At 45.3% G+C, this 22,888-nt stretch overlaps 1 protein-coding gene across 5 annotated transcripts in view; it reads left to right on the forward strand.

Annotated features, from left to right (window-relative positions):
• The first annotated feature begins 510 nt into the window (after positions 1–510).
• SPTAN1 (spectrin alpha, non-erythrocytic 1) overlaps positions 511–22,888 on the forward strand; it is a 57,923-nt gene continuing 35,545 nt past the window's right edge. For all 5 annotated transcript variants that reach the window (XM_072960222.1, XM_072960224.1, XM_072960223.1 and 2 more), the window contains exons 1-14: positions 511–664; positions 10,536–10,775; positions 11,869–11,994; positions 15,409–15,549; positions 15,914–16,060; positions 17,354–17,487; positions 17,647–17,791; positions 17,870–18,024; positions 18,639–18,774; positions 20,017–20,118; positions 20,991–21,128; positions 21,680–21,790; positions 22,439–22,516; positions 22,627–22,782. In XM_072960222.1, the coding sequence (XP_072816323.1) occupies positions 10,539–10,775; positions 11,869–11,994; positions 15,409–15,549; positions 15,914–16,060; positions 17,354–17,487; positions 17,647–17,791; positions 17,870–18,024; positions 18,639–18,774; positions 20,017–20,118; positions 20,991–21,128; positions 21,680–21,790; positions 22,439–22,516; positions 22,627–22,782 (1,806 nt within the window). In that variant the 5' untranslated portion in view covers positions 511–664; positions 10,536–10,538. The remainder of the gene's footprint in view (positions 665–10,535; positions 10,776–11,868; positions 11,995–15,408; positions 15,550–15,913; positions 16,061–17,353; positions 17,488–17,646; positions 17,792–17,869; positions 18,025–18,638; positions 18,775–20,016; positions 20,119–20,990; positions 21,129–21,679; positions 21,791–22,438; positions 22,517–22,626; positions 22,783–22,888) is intronic.

The following is a 22,888-nucleotide window of genomic DNA, read 5'->3' on the forward strand; positions in this document are numbered from 1 at the left end:
GCAAGAGGAAGAGAAGCACAAGGGTGATCTCACCCTTCGGGACTGGGCGTTTTTCCGGCTGGGGCGTGCAGCATCCCCAGCCAGACTGCAGCAATGGCCCTGCCCCGCCCTTCGCTGCAGTCCTGGAAGGGTTCCCAGGGACGGAGGGGTGGGGTGCAGAAGATTCTTTGCAGGGCTGGGAAGGGTAGGATTGGAGGATGCTAAGTGCGGGGAGGGCTGTGCGGCTGGAGCATCTTAGCTGTACTGGGCGGAGGCACAGACTCTACTGCACCATCAGCCCCCACCCCCGGCGCGCGCACCTCTTCCCCAACCGCCTGCTGCCCTCCGGGGTACTCGGCTCTTCCCCTGCGTCGCCGCTTCGGCTCTTTCCGGAAGCCCTCGGCCCTTTCCGCCTGGCGATCGGGCGGCGAGAAGGCAGGAGCTCCGCCCCCTTTGCCCGGCTGGCCCTCACCCCCGCCCCTCGCGCCGCTCCTGGGCGCTTCCCCCCGCGCTCGCGCCCGCCCGCCGCCGGAACGCGCGTGGCCGCCTATAAAAAAGGCGGGGTGCGCGCGTCGCCGCCACTACCCGCTGCGGAGCGAACCGCGAGGAGTGGAGGCCGCCGAGCCCCGTCGGTCTCACAGCACCCTCGGCCCGACGCAGCTACTGCCCTCACCCCCAGGAGCCGGTGAGACAGGGAGCGGGCGAGCTTGGGGCGGGAGCGGGGCCGAGGGCGGCTGACCCCTGGCGGGGAGCCGGGCAGCCCCTGAGGCGGGGCGGGACCAGCTCGCGGACAGGTGAGCCGGGTCGGCCTTGCGGCTCGCTGGGTCGGGCCGGGAGCCGGGAGACCCGCCCGCGACTGGCTTACTTTGCGTGGGCTGCGGAGGAGCCGCAGGGCCGAGTCTGGGCGCTGGCGGCTGGAATGTCATTGACTGGGCGGAGGGGGCAGCGAGGCCGCCGGGTCCCTCCCTGCACCCACCCGCAGCCTAGCTGCGGCCCCGCCCTGCCCCATCCGGCTTGCAGCAGGTGGGGCGGGGGCTTCCTGGTCTGGATCGTTTCCCCGTACCCCACCCGGCAGAGCGCTCCCCCCACCGCCCCCAATCCCTTCCCTCGATGGGGAGCGACTTCTGCAGCTTCGTTTCCAAATCCCCACCAGCAATGACGGCCCAACCTTTGAAAGAGGAAAAGCTGAATAAAGGGCTCTTTGACTTTAATTTCATCCTGTGTGGCGATTCTTGGCCTTCTCTAGACGCAGAAGGGTCCGAGACTGGCCATCTTCCTTTTCTTTCCTTGTAATAAACGTTTCTTCCCTACCCAAGTGTGATTTGCGTGTAAATAACAGGTAGATGCAGAGCCTTGCTTTATATGAGACCCAGATCAGAATTTTAATAGCTTAGAGTTTTTTGGTTTTGTCCTGAGACCGAGTCTTTTGAATCGAGGACGGTATATTATTTGTCAAAAATTGTACAGCCATGCTGGTGTTGAATGATAGATCAGCCTTTTGTTTGAAAGCCATTCCTGCGAGTGGATTTCTTTGCTTCCCAAATAAAATTGCTTTTAAAGGTCTCTTTGATGTACTGGGTTAAAATGTATTTTAAACAAAGGGCTTGTTAAGGTTAAAGGTTGAATATGTTTTCAATTAAAAGCTTGAGTAGCCCAACAAGCTGGGTTGAAATGATGCTTGAATTGCTGCAACACCTTGTCAAATCTCTTTTATATAATAGATCCTAAACTATACAGGCCCTTTGTTCTGTCTTCATCATGGTGTTTTAGAAAAATTTAACCATGATGGCTGTTAGGGAAGAACAGAAGAGAGACCATATGAAATATTTTCATGATATGTTGAGAAATTGCGTCGTCATAGCAATTGGACTTAACTAAAACAGAATGTATCAAAGATGGAAGGGTGGGGGTGTCTTGCAGTCAGGAAACAGAAGACCTTAAGAATAGCAGTGGGAACACTCAGCTGTATGAAGCCATTGAGCCAAGGTTCCAGCTCATCAAACTAGACATGTCTTTTCCCTTTTGTTGCAGCTAATGTGAGATTTTGAAAGGTCAAACTGAAATCCAAGTTTTAAAAAATGTACTGCAGGAAAATAAAAATGTGCTACAGTAAGAGCCTCTGTGCAGGAAATTAACAATAAGCCTTTTTTAGTAACTGGGCCAGTATACTCAAAGGGACCCTCAAAGTGTGTTAGTTGTTATCCAGAGACCTAGATGGAGAGCCGAGACTCGGAAGGAAGATTCTCTGCTGGACAGGTGTGAGGTAAACCATCAGCTTGGTAACATTCTCGGATATGTTTTTGGTCTTTGGCACTGTGTTTGTAGTAATCTAATAATTAGAGAAATCTGATATGTCACAGGCTCACAATATGAGCTTGTCAAGCAATCTGATGAACAGGTTTAGGTGAGGAGAGCTGCTTTTTAAGTATATCTTTTGGTTCCCTGGGTTAGAATTTTCTCCACTTTTCCTTTACCTGCCTTCATTTCGGGAGGGGCCGACTGCAGATGCTGAGAAGTGGATGTCAGGAATAGTCCACAGTCCTGTCATTGCTGAACTGCACTGAGGACAGTCAGTGGGCACGGGCCGGCCTTGTAATCAATCCTCCGTGGGCTGTGCGAGGACTCTGCTGGTCATGCAGTGGGTCTGCTGCAGCCCTTCAGCTGTGGTCGAGTAGGTAGAAGAATGCAAGGCCCTGATGGCAAGTGCTGACTCCAGGAATGCAGAGGAGGCAGGCGTAGCTGATCACTTGGGGCCGGCAGCTGTGCTCGCACCTCCCTTCCCCCTCTTTTGCATATTCCTCCTGTACTGGTTTTGAACAGGAAATAGTCCCAGTAAACTAGGCCCAAGTCAGATCTTTGTAGCTTGAGTTCTTTCTGGTTTCTGATGACTTAATGAAATTATGCAATTTTATTCCCGAGTGGAAGAGGATACAGAAATCATCTAGTCCTGGGACTCTTAGTTAATTTATCAGAATGTGGGTTGGGGATGGCATGTTTAGTGTTAAAAAGTATATTCAGTATTATTTGAAAAGTGGAGAAACAGACCCAGAACAGGGTAGGACTTGGCCCAGACAGCACATCTAGATAGTTAAGAACCGCTAAGACTAGAGAACCTTGGTTCTCTGTACACGTTGAATCCGTAGTGGATTTAGAAGCTCTGTGGAATGAGAAAAGTGCCGGGAAAATATCTGAAATTTGACTTTTATCAGCGTTCATGTATTTTTAAGGATCTCTTTTCTTCATTTTGAAATCGTTTTGTTCAGTTTGCCCTTAGAAGCTTGTTATCTTGCTCTTCCCCTTCCTCTGTAGACGCCACATTCCTCCATCATGTTGTCATCGTTTCGTAAACGCAGAGTCCAGGTATTTGACCAGCATGCAGGAAATGTGTTGCCTTTTCGGTTTTGCCTGGCTTGCAGTGAAGACACATATGTGTCAAAGAGGTTGAATGATCCAAAGAGAGGGGGAAAAACCTGCCTGCATGATCTTTCTCTTAAGGAAATTGGTTAAGGTTTGTTTTGGGTTTTCTTTTTTTTTTTTTTTTTTTTTTTGGTATTCCACGAGCAAAAGTCATAGCAGATTTATTCTAAAATTTCCAAAGCCTCTTGTTTTTTACCTTCCTCTCTTTAAGGCATGAACATATTAATTTCTTAGCACCCTACTGGTTTTGCATGTAGTGTTTGCTAATTTTTTTTATTCATGGTTACTTGGTTCTTAAGAACCAAGGGACTGAACGCATTATCTTAGATATATGGCAAATAATCTTAAAACATGTAAAAATAGTACATTTTAGTGTGACAAATATTGTAAACTTGGGTTTGTTTCCTGTTCCCATGGACTTATTTTTCCTGCCGCAATCACAGTAATGAAATGGAGCTTGCATTTTCTTGTTTAAAAAAAAAAAAGCTCACTATATATGTTTTTATTTGTGTACAGTTTTTGAGTGTTTACTAAATTGGGCTTTTTTTCAAAAAGAAAAAGGCTTAAAATTAAATGTTTCAATATCCATAAGAAGAAATATAAACTTTGCAAGTTTCCAGTGATTATGGGTGATAAATCCAAGGCAAGCCCTATTATAAATCAGACTGGTTAATTATTTACACATGGTTTATAAAAACGGGCACATTATAACTTTTTCCTGTTTTGAATCTCAGTAACAGTGTTTTGCACTTAAATACCTCTCATCTGAATTTTACAGGTAAAAGGTAAGTAGCAGCAAGGTAGTGTTTGGGAGGCATTCAGAAGTAAGTTTTCTCAGCCTTGCTTGGCGTTTCTAGATTTTGATGCAATGCAGTATGAATCTTTTGCTTTCTTAAAGCTAACCCTGCTCACCTCTGCAGAATCCCGCTAACAAGTTGAAAAGAATTAATTGGTTTGAAGGCTGATGCGCAGCTCTGCAATCCTGATTGGAATGTGGTTTTAGCAAAAATATGTGGGGTTTTTCCATGGTTAAAATTCTTAATTTATGTATTTACCTCTCTGCTTACCATCAGGTTTACCACTAAAATCTGCAGCTGAGCTGGTTTTGAGTTAATTTACTTAACCCGAGAATAAAATTTTATGGGCGCTAACCAATTTTTTGGTGGTTTGTTCTAGGAGAGCTCTTCTGCATCCATGGATGTAGTTGTCATGCTTTGGAAATGTAAAATATGCTAGCTTTCTAAGCCAGGGGAAAAGGGCATTGTTGGTTTTGCACCTTTGGGCTCTGACTAAGCAATAAAAACAACACTGATGAATGGTCTCTCTGACCTTCTGCTCTGGGTGATGTTTATGAATTTTTCCATGGGGCTAAATGCTCTCTTCATCCTGTCAGTCCCTAAAAGCCCTTTCCCTGCAAAACAATATGTCTGGTGTCCTGCCTGAGATCTGAATTCGTCGTGCAGTGTTCCAAAGGCCCTTTCCATCCCGCACATTCTGCTCGCCGAGATGTCGGCACTCCCAGTGTTTTGTTTCCAAACAGGGACTCTTCTCACCTTGGTGACAATTTTATTCTCTTCTGAGTTTCCATAGAGAAATTCTGATTACCAGATCCTTCCACTCTCCAAGATCTGCGTGAGGGAGTCCTAAGCTACTCACTGCAGTTTGCTGAGTTCAAAGCCTTTGACCTTTGGTTTGAAAGTATTTGTATCTGCCGACTTTTCTGTTGCTTAACAGTGTCCTTCCCACCCACGGCCTCTCCCCACCCTCCCTTGCACAGTGGTCGTATAGCTTCTGCAGTTAGGTTAAGGCTTTCAAAAATTCCCTAAGTACTAAGAACTGCCTCAAACAACTGTCTGTTCGTGGTCGTCAAGAAGACAAAGATATTAACCAACGGCTGACTTCTTTTGTAGGAATCATTTTCAGTTGATAATTTGTGTAAGTTTATGTTGAATATGAGGAGTCATTCTCATGCATGTTAGGCCTTTGGATTAACTAGAACTTTCTGGCCAAGATTCGTATCTTTAGACCCCTCTCTTTCTTCCCTGAGATCTAACAGTATTGTAAGAATGCTGACAAGTTCTTTTTATTTATTACAATGGAGGACATAGTTGTAATTCCTGTTTTATCCCCTGAGCTCAATTCACATTACTTGCTGAATGATGCAGCTAACAGTTTGCTGCATTGCAGCATTTCTAAATAGCCAGTCTTCTCTAATATTTGCCAAAATATGACCTTTTTTCCTTCAGTTACCTTAAATGGGAAGCTGTCCTTAAACAGAGAATACATTCAGCCCTTCATTTCCCCTCCTTCATTTACCACAAACATAGACTTGATTGACAAAATCAGAGTCAATCTGCAGCTTTGAGATAAGCAGTCAGTTGACTGCAGTCCTGGAATTCGGCTCCTGTGCAGTTTTCAGGCAGTTACTAGAACAGATAGAAGGTGGTATGGTTGGAGATGTTTTTTTATGGATGGTTTCCCAGTCTTCCTTTCTAGCTCTCAGAAGGTGTTAATCCCATTAAGGCTGGGAACATTCTCTGTGGAGTGTGAGCCTTATCAGTCAGCTGCATGTTTCTGGCCTGGGGTGGAGTTCTTGCAGTGTACAGCAGCCTCAGGGAACAGGGTGCACACAGGCAGAGTCCAGAAAATTCCACTTAACTCTCAGAATTTTGGGTGAGAGGTTGTAGCACCTTTGGGGGGCAGTAGTTCTTTGGTGATATGACTTTTTTTTTCCTGTGTTTAATGTAGTCTCTGGAAATGATCCTTTTAGGAGCAAAAAGAAACTGAACCTTGTATAGAGACAGCTCCCTATCAGGCTAAGGGGTGGAGGGGACTGCTGTTAACCTATAATCTTCGGTGCCTGTGATCACACAGATGAGAACTCTGAGTGCCCACAGCAGTGGGAGAGCACTGATGACTTTCAGATCCCCAGCTCTCCAAAGACAGCCAGTTGTGACTTGGCAGAGCTCCCACCTACTGACGTCAGCTGATCTACTGCAGGAAAGAAAAGTCCATTATTGCCTGACCAGAGCACTTGGTATAGAATTGACTCCTTCTACTTCACTGGGGTGACAAAGAGGGCCTTTTAGGTTGGTTAATTTCAGCAGGGCCTCGCTGGACTGTCTCTCTGGATTGGTAGGGTCAAATCAGCAAGCTGAACCCAAGCAGGGGCGCTTGCTCAGGTGGAACCTTTGCAGCATTTTGCTGGGAATTATTTTTTCATCATAAAGGGCTGCTTCCAAATGTGATTGTTCAGAGATTTCCATAGCAGCTAAAGGAAATGCAGTGAATCCTGTGATGTGGGGAGGCAGGATAAACACCATAGACATTAATCTCAAGACTGAGACATCTTGCAGAAACTCATGTACAGTTGAGCTGTTGTTACATGCATAAAATTTTACAAGCAAGCAAATTAGATACATAATTTCCTGCTGTTTTTCCATTTTAGCTGTTTCCTGGGGGATGAAAACAGTATATAAATTATTCTTAGCCGTAATTGTTTACTAACTTAAATCAAAATTAATATTTTGTAAGATTCTTTTTTTATGATTAATATATCCTCTTCTCCTTTTTTTTCCATCCAAAGTGGGATTGGGAAAGATAAGAGGTAGTAAAGGAATTAGTAAATAGCTGAACAGCCTTGAGTGAAGTGTGTGTCAGCTCTGATCATGTTAAGAATCACTGGTTCTAGCGTGCTGGTCTAGGAACCAGAGCATCCTGGGTTCTTAGATGACCTTTTGTCTCCTAACCGTTTAATGAAGCGACAGCAGTTTCTCTATTTCCAAGTTCAGAGTATAACTCTAAATATGTGCTGAGTTCTTGATCGGAAAGTAAGAGTGAGATAAGGTGGTATTGTTGTTGTTGTTGTTGGGCGGAGGTAATTAGGTTTATTTATTTTATTATTTCTTAGTGGAGGTCCCGGGGATTGAACCCAGGACCTCGTGCATGCTAAGCAGACACTCTACCACTGAGCTATACCCTCCCCCAAGATAAGGTCTTTAAAAAAAAAATTCCTTAGTATCTCTTAAGTTCCCTAAAGAACTTACAAAAATGCAGAGAGAAAACCATAGTTACATGGCAGAGTGGTGTGATGGTGCTCTCAGAGGGGCACAGAGGAAGTGAGGGTTTCTGATTCAGAACTTCAGAGAGGAAAAGATAGTTTGCTTTAGACTTTGAGGGGTTGATTGGTGTTGAACGGTCGAGTTGGAGTGAAGGAGAAGAGGACGTTCCTCCCAGTGGGAAATTTCTGATCTGGGAAGTGGACCTGCCCAGGGCCCATAACTTGGGAGTTGGTGAGGGGGTTTAATGGGAGATAGGCCTGGAGCAGATAACGCAGGTGCATGAGCGAATCCTGTTTACATTCTAGCAAATGTGGCCGGAGATGGTAGTGATCCTTGTCAAGATCCTTGTCAGAAGCCAGCCTGCTCCCTAAGAGGCTGGTATACCAGAGAGGCAGTTACACCGGAACCACCCGGTTGTGAGCAGACATGCAGTTTGTCAGGGTCACCCTCGGTTTTTGGTTTTAAGAATAGAAAATATGTTTTCACACCCAGATATCTACTGACAATATAAAACCTCGATTTCCCCAAGGTCCCACCCACCCAGAGTGAAAAGAGCAGCTCCCCTGCCGTGTGGGCACCCAAGATGAGTCACTCAGGTTTGAGCACTAGGTTGACACCTTGTTGTGTGGCTTCAGTCAGGACATTCTGTGTTTGCTGTTCTGGTCACAAATCCAGCTGTTCCCCAGGTAGAATTCCAGTTGGGCAGTATGGAAAATGAAAAAGGCGTATGACTGAGCTCTCTCTCCACCCTTTACAAGCGCGCTCGCAGGACGGCTGCAGAGTAGTGGCACCTCAGCGTGCACTCGGGCATTTATTCAACACACGGTTCTTAATGACCTCTGTCTGCTGGAAATCGGGGATACAGCAACAAAGATTAGGTTGTCCAGTCTGATTATACCGTGGGAAGTAGATGCAAGTGCTTTAAGTCTACCTATGGAAGAGTGATTGAACCTGAGGAGGGAGGGAGGGAGCAGTGAGCACACCTTGGTGTGATCTGCAGGCAGGATCCTGCAGCTTACTCTTACTCGTTTCAGCGGATACTGAGCTATAGATGGGAGTTACCTGGACAGAGAAGAGACAAAAGGAGGCCTGAGCAGATGGCTTGGAGTCTTTAAAGAGAATCATGTGTTTGGGAGGAAAAAGAGTTATTTGTATCTGGGAAAAGGGGAGGGGGCATGGGAGAGACATCACTCAGGTGTGTGTTGGGCCAGACTGGAAGGGCCAGAAAGAGGTGGATTCTTTCCTCTCAGAAGGGAGCCATGAAAGGTTTGAAGCGTGGGAATGACATGGCAGAGAATATGTTTCTTTCCATAGTCAAACAGGTAAATAAATTAGACTTTGTGGGAGAAAAATAATACAACAAAATAACTGGTTAATTTGCAGAGAGGAATTTGGAAGAAATGGTGATACAGCCTAAGTTACCTCATGTTCTCTTCCCTAGGAAGATGGTCTCTTCATAGAAAGATGGTCCTCAGAGTTGATCAAGTGCAGACAATGCTTTTCTTGACACCCCCTGGAGCTGCTTTAATCTCTGAAGAGCTGGAAACTTTGCCCAGATCTCAGCAGTGTTGTTTACCTCACAGCTGGATGGGGGCAGGGAGTAGGGGGCACTCACTGACCTCCATGCCTAATTTAGCCTGCTTATCTGTTCCATGAGCTGGGCCAGGCGGACAGGACAATGGGAAGAGCTCTCAAATGTTTCCCGGCCAACATAACTTTTATGTCTTTATAAATTATAGAACAATAGCTGGAGAGATCGAAAAGGTTGTCAAACTGGTTTCTTTTCTTTTTTTACCCAGTCACAGACTCTTCTCTGTAGAATATAATTTTTTTTGTATAGTCGATTTACAGTGTTGTGTGAGTCTCTGATGCACAGCATGGTGATTTAGTTACACACACACGTATGTTCTTTTTATAATTCTTTTTCATTGTAGGTTACTACAAGCTATTGAATATAGTTCCCTGTGCTATAGACCTTGTTGTTTATGTAGGATGTAATTTTAAAGTGAGAAGGGTCTTGAGACCATCTCATTTTCACCTGCCATTTTTAGTCATTCTAGGAAATTGAGGCACAGAGAGGGAAGGTGGCTTGTACTTGTACAAGGTCATGTGTCACTGATAAATTTAGATGTTCTTTGTCATTCATCTGTACGAATTCTCCTTCCTTGGTTAGAGGGCAAAGATGGCTTATTTCTGATGAAAACAGGAGGCATATTCTGGGTTTCTCCCATAAATAGGTTAAATTTTCTTTTTGACATTGAAGTTTTGGCGTTCAATCTGAGAGTTTAAAGCTGGGGTAGATTGAGTGCTTTGGGAAGTACCACCTACTCAGCCCGCATGTGCGGTTATCTGGAGCACGTAGGAGTGAAAGGAGGAGAAATCTTTCACCACACCTTTTTATTTTAACCACACCTTTTTTAAAAATTAAGATTTTCTTTTAATTTTGTGCATTCATATGAAACAAAGCCTGTTCATTGCCCAGGCTCGCTGGTAGCCTGAACAAGACTTGTAGGATTGAGTTTTGGGGGTAACTGAGAAATTAGACTTTAGGTAAATTTTCTTGGTTTTTGATATTAAAGACTCGGTTACTTTATAGTATCCCCTTTTCTTTATTTAATAACAGGCTGAGATCTAGAAAGATAGGAAAGCTTAACTGAGTAGGAGTAAATGCTTTATCATCTCCACACCGTGAGCAGACCAGAGGAAAGGACTTTTGAATGGATTTCTCAGGAATTCTTAGAGTTCCAGAGTTGGCATTTCCTTTGAATTCTCAAAGCCCTTGTAGAATTTACAGCATAAACCATAGTTCTCCCCTTTACATTTTTTGCTTGGTTTCATCGCCATTTTGGTGAAGCATCCTCTGAGGGACCCATGGGGCAGGTGCTTGGGGGAGTAGATAGCCATTTTCAACAAAGGAGTGGGATCTGGGCTTCACTGTTAGATCCTAAGAAAGGGTCATTTTCAGTTCACTTGTCTGCTCGGGCTGCCTGATAATTCTCTCTCTCTCCTTCCAACAGGCTGATTCCATTCAGTCTGTTTTTGGTGTGGTGCTTATCTCAGGGCTTTCTGTCTTTTCAGAAGATGGACCCAAGCGGGGTCAAGGTGCTGGAAACAGCAGAGGACATCCAGGAGAGACGGCAGCAAGTCCTCGATAGATACCACCGCTTCAAGGAGCTCTCGACCCTTAGGCGCCAGAAGCTCGAAGATTCCTACCGATTCCAGTTTTTCCAAAGAGATGCTGAGGAGCTGGAGAAATGGATTCAGGAGAAACTTCAGATTGCGTCTGATGAGAATTACAAAGACCCAACCAACCTGCAGGTGTGTCTGAGAAGCCTGCCAAGACTCTAGAGCTCAGATGTTTCTGCCCAAAAGTCAGACAAAGAAAGATATTTAATTATGACCTTGAGAGATTGAGCAGCAGGAAGACTGTAGATCAGACATAAGGAAGAACTGACTTACTCTTCTGAAAAACCTTTAGTGATTGCATTCCTGAGGGTGAATGTGGAATCCTGCAGGTTTTAATTTGTATTTTGTGGATGCTTTAAGCTTGTGGTTCTCAAACCAATGCCTTGTGACTATCAGTGATCCTTCAGCATTTTTCAGGGAAGGTCTGGGTTGATCTCTTGGAATATGTGTTTTAGAGAAAGGCATGTAACTAACAGTATTGCTGGTAAAAATTTATAAAGGTGTTATTATTTATTTTAGAGAAGGTAATTAGGTTTATTTGTTTGTTTTTAATGGAGGTACTGAGGATTAAACCCAGGACTTCATGCATACTTAACACCACTCTACCACTGAAGCTATACCCCCTTTCCTATAAAGCTGTTTAAAAAAAAATTGATTTTGGTGAAAGGCATTTTTAGCAAGTAGAATAGGGGTTGTGCCCATGGTTCTTTTACTTCACCAAAGGTCATCTGAAAAAACAAAATCATAAATGCTGATTTAGGTACAGCCCTGCCCAGCTCCACATGTGATTAAAAAGAGGTATTGAGAAATGGAATATATCAAATCCATCAAAGAGTGCAGCTTCTAAAGCAAGCTAAGAAAAGTGTCATATCATGAATGAACATGAATTAGTCAGGGGTAAACACAACACACTAAGAAAGCACTCATTATGGTTCTGTATTTCTAGAAGGGATTGGATGTCCATAAAGGCTAATTTCCAGAGAGACAAGAAAAAAGGATATGTTGTAGCATCTTGCTATCTGCGGGGTGGGGGTCCTGGGTGGGCAAGCTTTCAGATACAGTCAGAGCATTGGAATAATTGAACCGGTCTGGATGGGTGGGATGCTGACTGAGGTGTCCACAGTTAGAGGGAGCGGGAGTCCGGAGGAGAAGAGTAATGGGGGCCAGGGGGACAGGATGATGAGTGCTCGGGTGCGACTGTGGCTCACTTCGTGATCACCAACAGGGCAAGCTGCAGAAGCATCAAGCCTTTGAAGCCGAAGTGCAGGCCAACTCGGGGGCCATTGTGAAGCTGGATGAAACTGGAAACCTGATGATCTCAGAAGGTCATTTTGCATCTGAAACCATCAGGGTGAGTAAGACTAGTGCTGGGTGTGGATGGCCTTCATCTGTCTGGTTGGTAGAGGATTGTGGATTAATGCTTACCTGTAAATTTGGGTTCCTAAAAAGAGAGATTTTTCTAGCTTTTTAAAAGAATTCGTGAAGTCTCCTAATGGAGTTACCCAAATCTTGCCTTTGTAATATGGTGATTCAGTATGAATATGAACAAGTGTCTATACAGTCAGTGAGGTAATTAATGTTCTTTTTATAGAACAAGTTAAGATGCAGTTATACTTTGGAGAAAATTGTGTATATTCAGTTTAACATTTTCAGGTGGTAATTGGATGGAAGAGCATATTACTGAAATTAGTGAATTTAGGGATTAAGATAAATAGGGTTAATCACAGACACTATGAAAAAAAAGCACTCTGTCAGAAACTTGCTCTCTGGGTCTCAGTGTCTTGCCCTGGGAGGGTTTGCCGAGGTCTGGTCAACAAGCCACTTAAAGGACCAGCTGTAAGGAATGACTTGTGGCACGTGTTGGTTGGTGACCAGGCTCTTTGGTCTGGCTTGTTTTGTACCATTCATTGGGGTTGGGGCAATAATTGGTCTTTCTCTGTTTGTTTAACATTTCCAATACCAAGGTATTAGGGAAAACAAGCCTCTTTAGAATAAGGTCTGCACGCTTAGTTTCTCATGACTGAATGCTCTTACCTGTCTTTGTGTTTTGTTCTTTATCACCCAAAGTCATGTTCCATTGAAGGACCAGCCTTTTCAGTCCTTGACCTGTCAAGACAGTCCTAAAGATTGAGATGTAGGCCACATTTGAAGCCCCAGCTAGAAATGTTTCATCCTCCCTGTTCCCTGAAACACACAGTGGGGGTTTCATTGCCTTAGGATCTGGTCTAGTGGTTTTCAGCAGTAGACACTTGTCTCTCTTTTGCTCTAATATATGCTGCAGTCTTACATTGAAGTCTTGCAGTTAGCCCTAAGCTTATTATTAATAATAAACTATTACTAGTAATGATTGTAAACAGGAAATAAAATTAAATTCTGAATGCCATATGACTATTTCATTCAACCCATTTGGGCAATGTACTATGTCTCTACAATTAAATACAAATACATATCTGCCCATTTCCCCACTAATTTGTGTACAGTCCTAATTGTAAATCAGCCAGAGTGAATGGGGCTGCTCTGTACTCGTATAACCAGTTACAGATGGGGAACATGAGAAACGGATCAAGTGTTTGGCTTTAGTCATTAATCTGGGGGAAGGAGACCCAAAGCTCACTTCATTCAGGTGTGTTAGTCAGTCCCCTCTCCCTGTTTAGAGGTCTTATTAAAACAACATTTAAAAGCACTGTTAGCTGCCATTTGTTGAGAAGCTGTTAGTAGCTATTTATGTGCAGACACTTAGCTAGGACTTTTGCATATGTTATCTCTGATCTTCACAAGAAGCTGGCAGGGTAGCCACAGTATAGCAGGGTAGAAACAGGCTCAGAGAAGTTTGAGTTACTTGTCCAGATTCCCCCAGCCGGTGGGTGTCAGAACCAGCATTTCAGTCTCCTCCTTTCTTTCTCCAGCCACAACTCTTTGCTTTCTTTTTCCCACTCGTTTTTTATTCCTATCAGCTTCCTTAATCCCCCCCCAGCTGCTTCCCTGAAAGCTGCTTGCTCAGGCCCCTGTTGAGAAATCACCCGAGTCAGCCAGGAGTTCTCCTCCACCCTGTCAGCTCTCAGCGTGTGTCGTAGGCACCTGCCTCCCCGCTCCCCACACTCCCAGACAGTAGTGAGCTTGTGAAACTGGACTCTGTCGAACCTGCAGTACTGACGAGCTGAGACATCCCAGGAGTAGGAAAGTTGTTCCGGTGCTAGAACAGGCCTTGCCCTGATTCTTCATTGAGGGCGTGGAAATGAAATTTGTGAGTAGCTGACGGCTGACTCGCAGGTGGGGTTTTTCCTGACCCCTCTGTGGCCCCATTTTAACTTGAGCAGAGGACTCTAATTTAATCTCCACTTTTGTGCTCACAGGTCCCACGGTCATCCTGGCCTGGTAATTTATCTGGCCCGGTAACTCAGTAGCGTAGTTTGGCAGGCAGCATTCACACAGAGGAAGCTGGGTGGGGTGGGAGGACTGTTTGTGTGTCCTGGATAACCTGTCTGTCACTGGTTTAGACTTTCACACCGTACCGGACGGCGTGGCGCCCCATAGTCACCGCCACCCACATTGGCTCCCACATCCGAGTAGGTGGAGTACTGACTTGCCATTGGTTGCCTTTTCCCCTTTGCCTTGGAATGCCTTTCACTTCCTTCTCAGTGGTGGACTCCAGCTTTAGCCATCAGTGATGGAAGTGATTGTACTGGTGGAAGTGAACTGTGTGAGAATTTATTTTCCCTGACTACTTCCTCCTTTCAAATGAACCATCCTCACCTGTTTCTCAGAGAATCCACCCATGTTGACTATCCTGTGACTTTCAAGTTTTTAGTTTGCTGGGAGTGGCATCTCAACAATGGGTGGATCCCAGACGTCTCTTCTGGGAGTGTTTGTGTTTGTGTGACTTACCTCTCTCAGTGTTACACAGAAACTCCCAGTATCTTGGGTAGACACAATCAACATTGAGATTTGGTTAGAATGCCAGAATGCCATTGCCGAAGCTTGAATTGATGACAGTTACCCCCAGTTATTGACAAGTCCTTACTAGGATGGTGCTTTGAGAACCCAAAATGCTGGGAAGTGACTATGTTTGGGCCTGCGGCCGTCACCTGGGTGAAGTTTGATTATAAACCTCACTTGAGATGTACCACGAACTGTGTCTTGTCATGGAAGCCCCAAAAGTTCTGCCAAGAATTTCTTTGATAGCTGATTTTGCTTCAGGACCCCTTTTTTTTTTAACCTTTATACCAAGTTTTTCCTATTTACTTGGTACCTTATAATTACTTCTTTATAGTTACGGTCCTCCTGCAGGACTGCTTGTGTTGTTTTTTTCCCTTCACCTCCATGAATTCAGGATACATCCTCTGGTGATTTCTGCTGTGGTTTCATGTTAATTCCTCATCTTTCCTTCCCCAATAGTTTTCTGACCTAGGAATCCCACTTTACTAATTTAATAATTAATAATAACTAAAAACATTATGTAAATGCTGACAAGTAATATGATATCAATAATAATTGAAAATTAGAAAATAGTCATAAATTCCATTGGAGTAAACTAGAAGACATCTACCCACGAAAGGTCACTTACTTTAAGACCTACCAATCCTCTGTGTAGTATATGCATTTTCCTCTTCTCAGTTAAATTTACAGTTTCCCCTCAGAGTAGGGATTCGTTTTAAAAAGACTTGTTCAGAGCTCTGTGAGGTTTCTGACTTGTTAGAACTCCTTGGAGGAACCAGATCCGGCAGAAATGATTGTAACCTGTAGGATGGGGCTCTTTAACCTCCAGACTCGTTTGATGGAGCTGCACCGCCAGTGGGAGTTACTTCTGGAGAAGATGCGGGAGAAAGGAGTCAAGCTGCTGCAGGCCCAGAAGTTGGTGCAGTACTTACGAGAATGTGAGGACGTGATGGACTGGATCAATGATAAGGTACGCTGGGGAGGGCAGGTGTGCTCAGCGGGCCTTACTGAAAGGAAAGAGCCTCCTCCACGTCTCTAGCCAAGAGGGCGTGAGCAGCAGGTGCAGCCAGTTTAAGCAAAGGCGTGAGGGTGGTGGGATAGCCGCATCTCTGGCTGCTCTCTGGCCGTGTTCCCCTCTGTAATTCTGAAAGTTGGAGCCTCCGGGCCAGAAGTGCCATGGGCTCAACCCCATACCTGGGAGAGGAACACACAGAAAACCGTGTCTGCTAAAGCTGCTGTGGCCCCTGCCACTGCCCACAGTGTGATGAGTTTCTGGGAGCCTTTGTTACCAAGTGTTTCTCGGTGACTCTGGCTCTGTTGTGGTCCCTGAATAGGAAGCAATTGTGACTTCTGAGGAGCTGGGCCAGGACCTGGAGCATGTGGAGGTTTTACAGAAGAAATTTGAAGAATTTCAAACAGATATGGCCGCCCACGAAGAGCGAGTCAACGAAGTGAACCAGTTTGCCGCCAAGCTCATTCAGGTAAAGAAGAAAGTGCTCTGTGCCCCTCACAGCATCATTGTTAACTTCCTAGTGTTTTCAGAAGAAAAATTTTGATGATCAGGTCCCTGATTTCTCAATGAGTTTTGATAAAGCGTATCTAAGAGTTCTGTTTAGATCTGAGTAAGGCAGCTATACTGATCACTCCTAAATTAGAAAATGCTTTTTAGCTTATGGCCATGGGCAGGAAGGACAGAGTTCATTTGATCTGTTTCCTCCACCCACCTTCAGGTGGGGCTTGGTGAGCTTTCATTGGGCTGCTGAAGCTGGGTGTCGGGGTTTCTCAGAAAAGGGTGTGGTGGTGAGAGCGTCTTAGGGTTGGCAGATGTCCATCAATGCCTGATTTTTCCTCCCGTCCTTTTTGAGTCGACATTTCCCTGGGCTCTCGGGGGCCTGGGGAGCCTGTGATGAAAGGCTTTCCACTGGTGGCCCTGGGGCCATTAAGAGGGAGGTGGGGCCGCCCTCCCCTTGGCCCGCGCGCTCATGCAGTCCTGCAGTGGCTGCTTTATCCTCACCTTCTGCTGCAGGGGTCCCAGTGCTCCGGAGACCTCGAGTAGGAGGAGCTAGGGGGTTTTGGCTTCAGGAGAAACTTGATTTGGGGGTACACAGTTTAAATATGTGGATCTTCCTGGGCTGGTTCTTGTTCCCTTTCAAATCAGTGATGAAGGGAAAGAAGAGCCAGCGTTCCTTAGATGTAACCCCACCCTTCCCAGTGACGATGAGCTGCTCAGAAACCTGGGCCGTCCTGGGTTGTGCCGAGGAGACTGGGCATGGCAAGCCTGGGCTCTCACAGGTGCATCCCACAACCCTGAAGGTCTGTGTGTTACTTTTATTTAAACGAAATGAAATGTAGTTGATGGGGAAGGAATATCTCCAGTCTGAAGTTAGGAACAGACCCTAAAAGCCGTGTGTGTGGGGGGGCAGGAGTGCTTAACTGCCTCGTGTGATGTTTGAAATAACACTCTGGAGGAGCTGGGGCCGAGAGGTGTGTTGATGAAGCTGCCACAAGGGCAGCGAAAGTGTGTTAACACGGGGGGTTTGGTACCGATGCACATAACTGCTCTGGGGGTTAGAGAACAGCTCTGCCCTTCTTACATTACAAAAAATAGAGGCTCTTTTTGAATGAGCTTCGCTTCATTACACACAACAAGCTAGTATTTCTTTAGAACAGTGAAGGTTTGCTGAAGCAGACACGTCATGGAGCCAGCGCCAGGTGACCAGTTGGAGGGCAGAGGTGATGGACCAAGGACAGTCTCTCTGCTCTTCCTTGTTCAGGAGCAGCACCCTGAGGAGGAGCTGATCAAGACAAAGCAGGATGAAGTGAACGCAGCCTGGCAGCGGCTGAAGGGATTGGCCCTTCAGAGACAGGGAAAGCTGTTTGGGGCAGCTGAGGTTCAGCGCTTCAACAGGTACCAAGCCAAGGGGTTTCGGGAGTGGAGTCTACCCGGAGGGGCTTGGTATGACGGAGAGCGTGTCTGAGAAGATGGCAGAGCTTACAGGATCTTGGCTCTGTGTGGCGGTCCCAGTTCTGGATGGTCATCATAATGGTGGATTAACCTATTCCCTAGGGACGTGGATGAGACCATCAGCTGGATTAAGGAAAAGGAACAGTTAATGGCCTCTGATGATTTTGGCCGAGACCTGGCAAGCGTTCAGGCTCTGCTCCGGAAACATGAGGGTTTGGAGAGAGATCTTGCTGCGTTAGAGGACAAGGTGGGTTTTGAAGGTAGCTGATTCTGTGAATAAGTTGGCAGGGGTCAGGAGAGCAGCTCTGACGGAGTGTGTCTCCAGGTGAAGGCCCTGTGCGCCGAGGCTGACCGCCTGCAGCAGTCCCACCCCCTGAGCGCCTCTCAGATCCAAGTGAAGCGAGAGGAGCTGATCGCCAACTGGGAGCAGATCCGCACTCTGGCCGCGGAGAGACACGGCCGTCTCAACGATTCATACAGGTGGAGATGATCTTCCAGGCCCCACAACCTGCACCGTCGGGCTTTTGTTTTAGAGATGAGAGGAAGGCAGAGTTCAGGGTCAGTTCTCTATATTGAGAAACCTGTGTGCCGTAGTAAGAAAATGCAGGTGATTTTTCTTACCTATCTTTGAAGACTGGCAACTTTGTAGTGTTTGTGTGTACCCACGTAGTATTTATAACTTTATAAATGTCTTTTTTCCATTTTACATCACTGCGTTATGACCAAAAGAAACGGAAATATCTCTTTAGCAATCTGAGCATCATGTGAAATATCCTGTTAAAATTGAGTAAAACAAGGGTTGAGAGAGAAAGAATACTTCTAACTAGTAACTAGGGGTTTTACTTGGGAATGACAAGGAAATTGAAAATAAGAGACAGACTTGGGAATTACAGTGATAGATGGACCCTAAATTTTACAGGATTGACTTCAGCCTTCTTTTGCTTTCCTTTATAGTCAGGACGGAAAGGGTCCCATATTTCCCAGGGCTGCAGTTTGTATGGTTTGTTAGACTTTTGAGGATGTAGAATTCAGAGCTTCAGGGCAGCATTTCCATCCATTGGCGACCTCTGCTGATCTGTCTTTGGTTTTCCCAGGCTTCAGCGCTTCCTTGCAGACTTCCGTGACCTCACCAGCTGGGTCACTGAGATGAAAGCCCTCATTAGCGCCGATGAACTTGCCAACGATGTGGCTGGGGCTGAAGCCCTGCTGGACAGACATCAGGAGCACAAGGTACGGTCTCCACGCTCTTCCGGAGGTAAAGCCACTGGCTTACAATGCATCATGGCATCACTGTCACTTACAGTTGGGAGTGATTGAGACTTGGCTCACAGGTGGCTCTCACCATAGGGATTGTTGCTGCTTTTGCCTTTGGAGACTTGCTATTCCTGCTTCTATTAGATGGTGAAGTGAGTTAAATGTCAGGATAGCAGAGGGCCAAGCTCTGGCCAGGTGGAGATGCTGCTCTTTTGCACATCCATCCCATGCCACCTTAAACAATGTCTTTGTTTTAAATGCTGAATTTCATAGTTGGTTTGAGTAAATTTAAATTTCTTACTCTGATATTTTCCGGAAGTGTGTCCCTGGAAAACTAGTTTTGTGAGATCTGAATAGGTTTTACCTTAAGAAGAAAGGGGGGTTTTCTATGGCTAAGTAATTTTGGAAAACACTGTTAAAAAGGGACTTTTAAAATTACTATTATAAGCCTACTGAGAGATGCTAGACTTAAAAAAAAAAAAAATCAATATCCAAAAGTTAGATATGTCCTTCTGCACCAGAAAGAGTTAGAAACATAATTTTTAAAAATACTACTTAAAATCACATCAGAAGATATGAGGTACTGGGAAATAAATTTAACAAAAGTTGTGTAAGACATTTGTGGAGAAAGTAATAAAGCTTCAATAAAAGACTAAGAAAAACTGAATTAAAGGGAATGTCTTACCTCAGGCATGGATGGAATGATCTCTTGTAAAGGTATGAATTCTCCCCAAGGTTTGTACTAGTTCAGCGTGATTCCAGGCAAAAGCCCAGAAGGTCTTTGTTTTTGTAATGAGACAAGCTGATGTTGAAATTGATTTGGAAGAAAAAAAATCAAAAATAGCTGAGATAGTTATGAAGCACGATGAGGGTCAGGGGAGGGAGTCACCCTACCAGGTTTTATAAAATCGTGAACAAATCCATGTGACTCAAAGAAAACTTGAAATAGGCCAGTGGAACAGAAGGCTGAGAGTCAGACCTGTGGTTGTACGGAAACCTGACAGTTTGACAGGTGCCTTGAAAAGCCGGTGGGAAAAAGACTTTGTAGTGATGCACTCATGTTGGATGACCTAGGCTGATATTTGGAAGCCTGGCCTTTGGGTTCTTCCTCATTCTTGATGTGATATCCTGATTTGTAATGATTGTTTGAAATTCAGCAACTTACTCTTCTTTTACAATATGCAGGGCATAAATTGTCATTTTTTTTTTCCCACATAGGGTGAAATCGATGCTCATGAAGATAGCTTTAAATCTGCAGATGAATCTGGACAGGCCCTGCTTGCTGCTGGTCATTATGCCTCAGATGAAGTGAAGGAGAAGGTAGGAGAGGAAAAAAAGTTCTTTTACTGAAAGTCTCTGAAAACTGTTATCCATCTAAATATCCAGACACTGCATTCACCATGGTGTGAGAGAAATTACACAAGAGGTCCCGCCTGGAAGCTAAGGAGCAGCAACTCCAGAGATTTCAAAAGCAGATGCCCGATGATCGATCAGAGAGAGAAAGTTTCCTTTATTTGGGACATATGTGACACCTTTTCTACTTAAAGGGGACATTGCAGGGAATTGAGTCCTTCATGAGTTGGAGCTAGGAGGAAACAAATTTTTATTGAATTATATGTATGGGTGTATATAATTCCAGAATTTCAAAGTATCTTTATAAAGATGCCTGAAGAACATTAGATAATCATACGTATTTTTAATAAAATATAAACCAAGAAGAGATTCGTCAAAGACATGCTTTATTGTCATTAACTTAGGAGCCTAAAAATTATGTACAGGGCATTCATGAATCTAGTCAGCATATTCTGTGGGGTTCCCACTCAGTGGACATCTCTCAGCTAAGAGCCCCTACTCGGCTCCTGCTGCCTCACTTTGACAGATGCCCGTTTTGATCTCCCTGGGGCTTTATTTACCTTTACTTGCCATTTTTACCTGACGCCATTTGTGATAATGTGGCAGCAAATTAACTCTAGGCTCATTCGAACAGGGCCACCCCTCGCGTGTTCAGCATGACCGTGCAGGCTGCTCAGGATTTGTGATTTCTTGTGACTTGGCTGACACACACACGGAATGTTATCCTTCCCCTTTCGCAAATCAGCACAAAGGCCTGAAGATTAGCACGAGGCTTAGAAATTCCAGGGCAGCCGTTAGGACTGACGTTTCCTCTGCCCCTCTGCCCCCTCCCCTCCAAGCTGACCGTCCTCTCGGAGGAGCGGGCCGCGCTGCTGGAGCTGTGGGAGCTGCGGCGGCAGCAGTACGAGCAGTGCATGGACCTGCAGCTCTTCTACCGCGACACCGAGCAAGTAGACAACTGGATGAGCAAACAGGAGGTGATTTGTGAGCGGAAACCTGGCCGCTGCTGGGAGAAAAGAAGTCCTTTGTCTGTCTCTGTCTTGTCTCCTTCTCAGTTAGCTTGCTCTGTGTGGGAAATCAGTACTGCATCAGGTGGGGAGGGGCTGCCAGCTTCCATCGGCTCTGCCAGCGTTTTCCCTGCTGCTCAGAGTGGAAGGCCCTCAGAAAAGGCCCCAGGTTTCAGATGAGTGTGATGGTGTAAAGTTGTTTTTTGTTAGAGAAGATTTTTTCCCCCTTAAAACATAGCACTATGAAAAAAACAAAAAACATAGCACTATGCATAGTCTAAATCTAATGGAACCAATAAGAGCTATTGAAAGAAAGTTCAGGAGAATGTGGAACAGGGATTTCGTGCTTTTGTGGATTAGCTTCAAGTGATTTTAAGGACTTTAGGCTTTCCAGATGAGATCTGGAAATTTAATAGCCATAGAATCTCTTTCCTTCTTTTTGTATTTTGGCCTTTGCTTTTGCAGCCTTACAAGGTGAAAGGAGTTGGACGTTATCTCATCACTTTGTTTCCTCTTGCTAGGCATTCCTGTTGAATGAAGACTTGGGCGATTCCCTGGATAGCGTGGAGGCGCTTCTCAAGAAGCACGAGGACTTTGAGAAGTCCCTCAGTGCCCAGGAGGAGAAGATTACAGTAAGATCCTTTCTTGTGCCTTCAAAGTGGAGGTCCCTTCTTGTTCTAAAGATTTCTAAACTGATTTGATCCATGTGAAAGGCATTCCTGTGGGTACTTAGAATCTCACAATGATAGTCAACCACCTTGTTGGAGACAATGCAACTTCTAGAATGAAATCATCATTTTTTTAAAATATTTTTTTAGTGGAGGTACTGGGGATTGAACCCAGGGCCTCTTGCATGCTAAGCATGTGCTCTGCCACTAAGCTGTACCTCTATCCCCTGACATCTTCTTGATAAAAACCTCCACGTTGAGATTTTCTTCTCACTAAAAGTAGTTAAGAATTAGTGTAAGAGGTATTTTCCCCACTGAACACAGATCCTCGAACTGGGAATGTCTCACCCCTGTCAGCTCAGGTCATGGCATCAGCTGCAGCTAGTGTCTCCAGTCCTGAGTGAAGCTGGGTCAGTGTTCCGTCTGACCAGGAGCACTGAGCAGAAACTTAGCAGTTAAGGGATAAAGGTGTCATAGCAAACCTTAGAGTGAAAACCTTGACCTGTGTTAAGGTCTAGAGCGTTTCATGCCCTGTTCTGCGCTTGCTCTCTTCTGGGGGCCAAGCCATGGGAGAGTGGCTCTCCAGTGAAGAGCCCGTATTCGTCTCCCTAGGCATTAGACGAATTTGCAACCAAGCTCATTCAGAACAACCACTATGCGATGGAGGACGTGGCCACTCGCCGAGATGCGGTAAGTGTCCGGCTTCTTCGTGCGCCTTCTTTCTGCCCAGGGGTATCCCTTCCAACAAAGGTCTGGTGGGGACTGAGAGCTGGAGATTCACAGGGAGCCTTGTCTTTTAGCTGTTGAGCCGCCGCAACGCCCTCCACGAGAGAGCCATGTACCGCCGGGCCCAGCTGGCCGACTCCTTCCACTTGCAGCAGTTTTTCCGCGATTCTGATGAGCTCAAGAGCTGGGTCAACGAGAAGATGAAAACTGCCACAGATGAAGCGTATAAAGTAATGTCCCATTAGCGTTGCCGTGTAGTACGTGGGTAGTAAGCCAAGCACGCAGCTCTCACAAGTAAATTGTAGTAGCTAAGGGAAGAAATCGGAAATTACCAAA

Source organism: Vicugna pacos, chromosome 4 (assembly GCF_048564905.1).
Source record: "Vicugna pacos chromosome 4, VicPac4, whole genome shotgun sequence".
Lineage (NCBI taxonomy): Eukaryota > Metazoa > Chordata > Mammalia > Artiodactyla > Camelidae > Vicugna > Vicugna pacos.